At 37.6% G+C, this 10,036-nt stretch overlaps 1 protein-coding gene across 2 annotated transcripts in view; it reads left to right on the forward strand.

The window, feature by feature from the left end:
* LOC131942601 (leucine-rich repeat and immunoglobulin-like domain-containing nogo receptor-interacting protein 1) overlaps positions 1-4,566 on the forward strand; it is an 11,341-nt gene extending 6,775 nt beyond the window's left edge. For both annotated transcript variants that reach the window (XM_059302485.1, XM_059302486.1), the window contains 3 exons: positions 402-965; positions 2,096-2,195; positions 4,436-4,566. Coding sequence is in view for 1 of the 2 variants with exons in the window: in XM_059302486.1 (XP_059158469.1) it covers positions 402-406 (5 nt within the window). In the remaining variant the exon portion in view is untranslated. The remainder of the gene's footprint in view (positions 1-401; positions 966-2,095; positions 2,196-4,435) is intronic.
* Positions 4,567-10,036: the final 5,470 nt, after the last annotated feature.

Genomic DNA, 10,036 nt, shown 5'->3' on the forward strand with positions numbered 1-10,036 from the left:
GCTGTATGCTACTGGTTGATCTAGATCTAGAATCTAGATCTACACGGCGTAGTATAGACCACGGTTTGCCAGAGACGTAGCGAGGGGGGGGGGGGATGCGGACCGCACCGGGTGACACCTTTTAAGGGGGTGACACCAAGGCAAAAAAAATAGCAAAATATATAGAGAAAAATTATAAAGGGGGTGGGGTGCATATCGAAAGTTTGAGGGGGGGGGTGCAAATCGAAAGTTTGAGGGGGGGGGGGTTACACCATTAAGTGCCGCACCGGGTGACACCCGACCTCGCTACGCCACTGCGGTTTGCTACTATAATGCCGTAGTATATATAGATCACGGTTTGAGAAGGCTTAGCTCTAGACTTGACATTGAGTAATTCACAAATTAAAATACTTTTCTTACAGCCTGAACAGCCCAGGACCTCCTATATAAAACCACTTCCCTACACAGACCAGGACCGCCTCTGTATAGCCACTTTACTACACAGACCAGAACCGCCTCTGTACAGTCACTTCTCTATACAGCCCGGGACCGCCTCTGTTTAGCCACTATACAGCCCAGATCCGTCTCTGTATAGCCACCGCTTCCCTACACAGCCCAGAACCGACTCTGTATAGCCACTTCTCTACACAGCCCAGAACCGCCTCTGTACAGCCACTTCTCTACACAGCCCAGAACCGCCTCTGTACAGCCACTTCTCTACACAGCCCAGAACCGCCTCTGTACAGCCACTTCTCTACACAGCCCAGGACCGCCTCTGTTTAGCCACTACACAGCCCAGATCCGTCTCTGTATAGCCACGCCCCAAAGAGATTCTAACATCAGCACCAGTGCCAGAGCCGGAACTTAGACCGTCTGAGTGCCACTGTCAGCATCTCGTCAGCGTTAGACGATCATGTCCAGACTCGTCTTCCTTCTTCTCCTCTGCTTCATCGGTATGACGACAGCCGCGGTGACGAAGTTTCAAGGTACGGTGAGGGTGTGTGTGTGTGTGTGTGTGTGTGTGTGTGTGTGTGTGGGGGGGGGGGGGGTGTTTAACTTGAAGTTTTGAAGGTAGGGTGGGATGGGGTGTGTGTGTTTAACGAAGGATTAAAGGTAGGGTGATGAAACTTGAAGGTTTAATTCAAAATATGATTTACGTACGGTTGCTAGCTCACAAGTCTCTAGCTCTGATTAGAGATTATTTCAGTCATCTTGGAGTTTGGGGGGGGGGGGGGGGGTGAAGGAGCAGAGCAACCCCTACCCAATTCACCCCGAAGCAAGTCCAACCACCCTTACCCCGAAGGAAAAAGAAATAATATATGAAAAATATATACTTTCACCAGTATCGGCGTGTCTCCCCACCGTACAAAAGTGCCCCCTTATCCGGAAAAAAAATTGTGTAAAAGAAAGACTTGTTTGAATTGACTGCTTGAGTCCGCACAGCTCTCACCTAAGTTCGGCAAAGTAAAGTTGTTTGGGCATAGTGCTGATCCCATTCTCCCTTCCTATACCGAGCTGAGAGAAACAGATGCTCTACTTCATCTGCCCCACAAACAGCCGTGTAACTGCCTTTGGTTGACGTTCCAGGTGGCTTTAAGCGCCATTTGCTTTTGTCATCAAACTCTAACACTAAGCTTAACTGCCGAGCTGTAGCAGTATTGATCATACGAAATTATGTATCATGCATATTCGTTTTTGATTAGGTCATAACATTCCGTATCGTTTAGGTACGGCGTGTTTCGCCTGCTTATTTTTTTCAACGCTATTTAAAGGGAGGTAAAAGCGTAGATACACAGCATTTTTAAATTTCATTGTTACGCCCCTTAGACCATGAAATTACTTCATTTTATTAAACACAATTTTAATTCAACACCCGAGCGGATTTTATTTGCAATGTGAAATGCGAATATTGCATACAAAATTATATTTGGCGTCTATTCAGATTATATTCTAGTTAAGTCTGTTTGTAAACAAATGATATAGTTACGATTTTTCCGGCAGTTTTGTAGTTTTTTTTTCTTTCTGCGATGCTGTGAGAGTAAAACCATGACGTCTATTATCTGTTAAGTTGATAATCAATTTTCTAACCATCAATTTTTTTCATGACGTCATACAGGTGATTGCCTTGGTGACGTCATGCCCGGCCAGATCTGGTACTCTCAGGTACCTGAGTGCATGAAATGTGAATGTGGAGCAGGGGAGTACACATGCTTCAGGTATGTAGGGGGGGGGGGGGCATTAGGGGTGGATGTTTAGTTGGGGGAAAGGGGGTGGGAGGCAATGTCTAGACATCCCAAATAGATCCCCACAATGGATGTAACGTTTACCTAATATCCAAATATTTTGTCTATTTACCACTATGTCAACATTTTGTCCAGTTACCCCTATGTCCACATATTTTGTCCATTTACCCCTATATCCACATATTTTGTCTATTTACCCCTATGTCCACATATTTTGTCTATTTACCCCAAATGTCCACATATTTTGTCTATTTACCACTATGTCCACATATTTTGTCTATTTACCCCAAATGTCCACATATTTTGTCTATTTACCCCAAATGTCCACATATTTTGTCTATTTACCCCTATGTCCACATATTTTGTCTATTTACCCCAAATGTCCACATATTTTGTCTATTTACCCCTATGTCCACATATTTTGTCTATTTACCCCAAATGTCCACATATTTTGTCTATTTACCCCAAATGTCCACATATTTTGTCTATTTACCCCTATGTCCACATATTTTGTCTATTTACCCCTATGTCCACATATTTTGTCTATTTACCCCAAATGTCCACATATTTTGTCTATTTACCCCTATGTCCACATATTTTGTCTATTTACCCCAAATGTCCACATATTTTGTCTATTTACCCCAAATGTCCACATATTTTGTCTATTTACCCCTATGTCCACATATTTTGTCTATTTACCCCAAATGTCCACATATTTTGTCTATTTACCCCTATGTCCACATATTTTGTCTATTTACCCCAAATGTCCACATATTTTGTCTATTTACCCCAAATGTCCACATATTTTGTCTATTTACCCCTATATCCACATATTTTGTCTATTTACCCCAAATGTCCACATATTTTGTCTATTTACCCCTATGTCCACATATTTTGTCTATTTACCACAAATGTCCACATATTTTGTCTATTTACCCCAAATGTCCACATATTTTGTCTATTTACCCCAAATGTCCACATATTTTGTATATTTACCCCTATGTCCACATATTTTGTCTATTTACCCCTATGTCCACATATTTTGTCTATTTACCCCTATGTCCACATATTTTGTCTATTTACCCCAAATGTCCACATATTTTGTCTATTTACCCCTATGTCCACATATTTTGTCTATTTACCCCAAATGTCCACATATTTTGTCTATTTACCCCAAATGTCCACATATTTTGTCTATTTACCCCTATGTCCACATATTTTGTCTATTTACCCCTATGTCCACATATTTTGTCTATTTACCCCAAATGTCCACATATTTTGTCTATTTACCCCTATGTCCACATATTTTGTCTATTTACCCCAAATGTCCACATATTTTGTCTATTTACCCCAAATGTCCACATATTTTGTCTATTTACCCCTATGTCCACATATTTTGTCTATTTACCCCAAATGTCCACATATTTTGTCTATTTACCCCTATGTCCACATATTTTGTCTATTTACCCCAAATGTCCACATATTTTGTCTATTTACCCCAAATGTCCACATATTTTGTCTATTTACCCCTATATCCACATATTTTGTCTATTTACCCCAAATGTCCACATATTTTGTCTATTTACCCCTATGTCCACATATTTTGTCTATTTACCACAAATGTCCACATATTTTGTCTATTTACCCCAAATGTCCACATATTTTGTCTATTTACCCCAAATGTCCACATATTTTGTATATTTACCCCTATGTCCACATATTTTGTCTATTTACCCCTATGTCCACATATTTTGTCTATTTACCCCAAATGTCCACATATTTTGTCTATTTACCCCAAATGTCCACATATTTTGTCTATTTACCCCTATGTCCACATATTTTGTCTATTTACCCCAATGCCTACATATTTTGTCTATTTACCCCTATGTTCATATAATTTGTCTATTTACCCCTATGTCCACATATTTTGTCTATTTACCCCAAATGTCCACATATTTTGTCTATTTACCCCAAATGTCCACATATTTTGTCTATTTACCCCAAATGTCCACATATTTTGTCTATTTACCCCTATGTCCACATATTTTGTCTATTTACCCCTATATCCACATATTTTGTCCATTTACCCCTTTGTCCACATATTTTGTCTATTTACCCTAAATGTCCACATATTTTGTCTATTTACACCAAATGTCCACATATTTTGTCTATTTACCCCAAATGTCCACATATTTTGTCTATTTACCACCCAGCTGTACCCCAGCTTACATCCCACTATACTGTATAGCGATATACAACACAACAGCCCACTACCCCGAGTGCTGTGACCCACTTGTCGCCTGTGAATGATACAAAAGGACCTCCAACAAGAATTGTTTGCCGATGCAATAAAAAAAAAATAAATACAAGAAAGTGTGTTTTTCTTTTAACAATTTAAATCTGAATCTATCAAACAAACACATAAACATGTTAATATTTACAAAAATTCGACGATATATTTTATTCGAGTGTACAATTTGTATGCACAGACAACAGGCACATAATACTTTTGAAGACAAATGTTAAAACTGCACAATTATGGCTATTGTCCAACTTGTCTGTCTATTGTCACAACCACCTGTCTATTGTCACAATCGTCTGCCTATTGTCACAACCATCTGCCTATTGTCACAACCACCTGCCTATTGTCACACTCGTCTGCCTATTGTCACAACCACCTGCCTATTGTCACACTCGTCTGCCTATTGTCACAACCACCTGCCTATTGTCACACTCGTCTGCCTATTGTCACAACCGTCTGCCTATTGTCACAACCACCTGCTTATTGTCACAACCACCTGCCTATTGTCAAAACCACCTGCCTATTGTCGCAATCGACTGCCTATTGTCACACTCGTCTGCCTATTGTCACAACCATTTTCCTATTGTCACAATCGTCTGCCTATTGTCACACTGGCCTTCTCAACGGTGACTACCCCTCCCACCCCCATTCACATTTTTATTTGTGTTTTTAAATGTAATAGTAGGAAACTTACCCCACGTGATAAAGATATCGTAGCTCGCTTATTAGTTGACTCACACAAAATGTGTTGTATCATCGGTCGTATATACGTGTATGTGAATGTGTTGTTGGGTGGGGGAAAATGGTAATTTGGTGATGGTTGGGAGGGATGGGTGGTGGGTGGGTGGGTGGTGGGTGGTGGGTGGTCTGTAAGCCAGGCTTCATAAAAAGTTTTTAAAAAATCTATAATAACAAAGCGACTAAAATAACCCATGCATCTCACAATCAATGACGAATATCATTAAGACAGGCAGTAACATTAATTCTATATAGTTTAATTAAATCCAAGAAAAATAATGTTACTTGGTTGAAGATATCGTTTGCGATAATTGTTGGACGTGTTTTTATTCGATCAAGTCAAATCTTGGGTCAACTGAAATATATCCGGGTATTTTTTGTCCGGTTGACCTTTGACCTCTACATCAATCACCCCCTGACAAAAAATTGACACTCACGTTTCCTTTGTTCAGATCCGTGGTTCCCAGACTGTGGTACGCGTACCCTAAAATTGTTACATCTGATAATGAAGAATGGTAGTTGATGTGTAGGTTAATTTTTAGAATCACGTCCTGCCGCTGTTTTGAGCGTAGTAATATGTAATGCTCTTGAATTTTTCTTAAACCACATACATATCAGTGTTAACATTTACATTTTGACATCGCTGTAAATTTGTAAACGGCTGGAGTAAAGCCTAACACTAAACGGGCAAGTGCATATATAAAAATTATAACAAGGGAGGCAACTTGTAATGTAATACCTAAAGTAAAAAAATTGTATAAAATGCTGTATAAATGAAAACAAATCATTATTTTTTTATTGTTTCCTGAAGTTAATCATCTGAAAAATATAAAATTTAGACCAAAAATGTGAAGAATTGTGGTATTTAGACATACAATAATGAAACATTATTTAATATTTAAGAAATATACGCGTTACCTTTCTACAATGAGATTCCTTTTATACTAATAATCTTCGCTTTCAACTGGGTTATTAATGTACGTTATCTTGACACTTTTTGGATCCCTAATAAAAAGGGACAATTAAAGAAATGTCGTAAAAAGAAATACAAGGGAGTGCTCTACGACACTCTTCGTTAATCCCTTCCGTATATTCCCAAATAATAGTAAAAGGGTGGCACATTCTCCGTGCTTTTTAGGCAATAGAAGTGGTTTCTATTGATAATAGTGTTAAGTACTACTTCCGGTCACCGGAAATCACTCATAAAATCTTATACTTTTATATAAAATTTGGTCTACCTAACAGGTCTACCTAACTGAAACAGTACTCAAGATATATCGTGTAACCACGGAAATAAAGTGCCACTTCCTGTTATCGGAAATCGTTTAAAAAATGGACAAAACCCCTCGCATACAATCTAATATTCTTATTTTTGAAAATTCATCTACCTTACAGACACCCTACTATTGATACACTTGGCAGATTAGCGAAAACGCCCGGAAAACATTCTAGAAAACTACTCAAACACTAACATTCTAGAAAACTACTCAAACACTAACATTCTAGAAAACTACTCAAACACTAACATTCTAGAAAACTACTCAAACACTAACATTCTAGAAAACTACTCAAACACTAACATTCTAGAAAACTACTCAAACACTAACATTTTAGAAAACTACTCAAACACTAACATTCTAGAAAACTACTCAAACACTAACATTCTAGAAAACTACTCAAACACTAACATTCTAGAAAACTACTCTAACACTCACATTTTAGAAAACCCATAGAAAAACCAAACAGTCCCAGGAGTAGTATGAAAAATTCTAATTGGACCAATAGAATCTATAAACTTGACGATATACTTAGACTTCTTTAAGTTAAAAACAAATCAAAACTTTTAGTAAGAGCGAAAGAAAAACACGCTAGCCTAATCTAGTGATACATCATACAATATTTATCTCACTTCTGGGACATATTAGTTACCAGAGAATTTTTTTTTTATGTATGTAATGGTTCTGTATAATTTAACTTGGATATACCAAAATGACAGTCTTTGATACGTCTACTTATTGTAATCTATACAGTAGAACCATGACTTAACTCGAACAGCGTGGTGTCATCACTGTTATCTTCTTCTTTTCCCGCTCGTGCTTAGGACATGGTGAGCAGGGGAAGTAGAGCGCATCTGTTTCATATTTATTAAGGTTGTTTTATTAAATATTTGACTAAATATTTCAGTTAATTTATTAATTTTTTTCCTTCATTATGATAGCTTTTCTTGGCATTTCGTTATTTGGTTTTTGAACACGTTTTGTTATAAACAAAATGGATCTTATTACTTCTTCTTTGTTCTTAATTTTTAGTGTTGAAAGGGAGTCCCTCCAACATAATTATGCGCCATATAGACAGTTGACTCATTTTCCCACGTTTTCTTTAACTTGCTTTCTCTGTGTCTTTCTGTGTTTGTTTGTCTTTCCAATCAAATCTTGCGATCGAAATTTCTGGCACTTCCCAGTTAGCTAGCGCGCTGAAATTTTCAGGGAAGCTTTCTTTTGGATGACCATTGCATATTCAATTGTTATTATTACTAAATTGATCAATGGAAACATTTTATTGAGCATTTTAGACCGCTATATAATCTATATATATAATTCTCCTCTTCGAGCCATTAGAAAAAAAACGAGCGACGCGTACCTCGCGCGCAGTGAAGCGAACGATCCCACATCGCCACAGGCTTAGGGGCAGATAATTTAGTTTCAACCGAGTTTAAAGTTACAGGAGGTAGGCCAGTTTGGGGGAGACGATATGGTCGAGTGGTTGGGCACACGATTGCTATCTCACTCGACACGGGTTCAAATCTATGTGTCTTTTTACGAGTTGTCTTTTTACGAGTTGTCTTTTTACGAGTTGTCTTTTTACGAGTTGTCTTTTTACGAGTTGTCTTTTTACGAGTTGTCTTTTTACGAGTTGTCTTTTTACGAGTTGTCTTTTTACGAGTTGTCTTTTTACGAGTTGTCTTTTTACCAGTTGTCTTTTTACCAGTTGTCTTTTTACGAGTTGTCTTTTTACGAGTTGTCTTTTTACGAGTTGTCTTTTTACGAGTTGTCTTTTTACGAGTTGTCTTTTTACGAGTTGTCTTTTTACGAGTTGTCTTTTTACGAGTTGTCTTTTTACGAGTTGTCTTTTTACGAGTTGTCTTTTTACGAGTTGTCTTTTTACGAGTTGTCTTCGTTTACCCAAAAAAAGTGAAAAGATAAAATCGATAGCAAGATTTTAATGCAAACAAACAAAGACTAAAAAGTAAAAAATAATAATCATTAAAAAAGTTTTAAAAAACCCACGTTTTCTGATTGAACTAAAAAGTAGAAAATAAACGCTATACATCACAATAATGCAAGCGATCACTCTACTATAAGCGATCAAAAACGTGGGGCGCCGTGATTTTCTTACAGTTTCTAATACTGTTGACTCTCTACAAGCTCCCTAATAAAAGTCAATAGTACTATCTAATCAATAGTAATATAACTTTTACTTCGGCGCCCCACGTTTTTGATCGCTTATAGTAGAGTGATCGCTTGCATTATTGTGATGTATAGCGTTTATTTTCTACTTTTTAGTTCAATCAGAAAACGTGGGTTTTTTAAAACTTTTTTAATGATTATTATTTCAGCCTGCTTTTCTTTTTTGGATTTGCTTCCATAGCCTTTTTGTCCAACCAAGAACAAACTACAAGGCAGCAGTTGTTTAATTTTGGAGTTGTCTCTCCTAGATGAGTGGCTGTCCCCAGTTATCGAGGCACATCTGCCCAAGGTGGATCTTACAAGATCGAACTAGATCATACAAGATCTTACAAGATTGGACAAAATAACAATACTCTATTTTCAGTCATACCTAATACGACAATTTTAAAACAAAAAAATCTTTGATCGTAATATTGGTTATTATATAAGATAGTTTGTAGGATTTCATGATTGTTTTGTTGTGCACGTTCAGTTAAAACTCAGATACAAAATTTTGATAGTTGTTGTCCTGAGGCATACAAAAAAAAACCAAAAACAACAGAGAATGTAACATCACTTTGATCGGGGTAAATTTCCATTTTCATCAGACAAAGCTTTAAAAAGCGACTCTTCCAACTATACACATAGCAATGTAAACAGAAAGTGATATTTCAACGCCAAGGGTAGACAAAGGTACAGAATATAGTCCAAGTAAAGACAGAACAGTCAGAACCCAGACGGGATCCTGCTTCCACCCTTTACCATGTTTACAACTATACACATGTAATATGCACAAGTTACAGAGAATCTAAAACCCACTTTGATAAGGGTAAATTACCATTTTCATCAGACAAAGCTTTAAAAAGCGACTCATCCAACTATACACATGTAATATGCACAAGTTGCAGAAAATCTAAAACTCACTTTGATCGGGGGTAAATTTCCATTTTCATTAGACAAAGCTTAAAACTGTGACTCGTTCAGCGAATCTAACATCACTTTGATCGGGGCAAATTACCATTCTTACCAGACAACGCTTAACACAGCAACTCTTCCAATTATACCCATGTTGCTATGCACGAGTTACCCATGCTGATATGCACGAGTTACCCATGCTGATATGCACGAGTTACGGCCACTGCACAACAAAAGCGAGGATGCTCACACCAAAAGATCAGTGCACACATGAAATAATAAGCGTGAGCTAATCAATGCGTGCAGTAGCTTTTGTGTCAGAGTGTAGCAATATGCAACCTTTTCATGCCCCGGTGGTGTTTGGTTTTTTAATTTCTTAATTGTCCTACATTCGGTACATTTTGTACAACTTT

This window comes from Physella acuta, unplaced genomic scaffold (genome assembly GCF_028476545.2).
Source record: "Physella acuta isolate Inbredline_101_S28 unplaced genomic scaffold, ASM2847654v3 ptg000413l, whole genome shotgun sequence".
Taxonomy (NCBI): Eukaryota; Metazoa; Mollusca; class Gastropoda; family Physidae; genus Physella; species Physella acuta.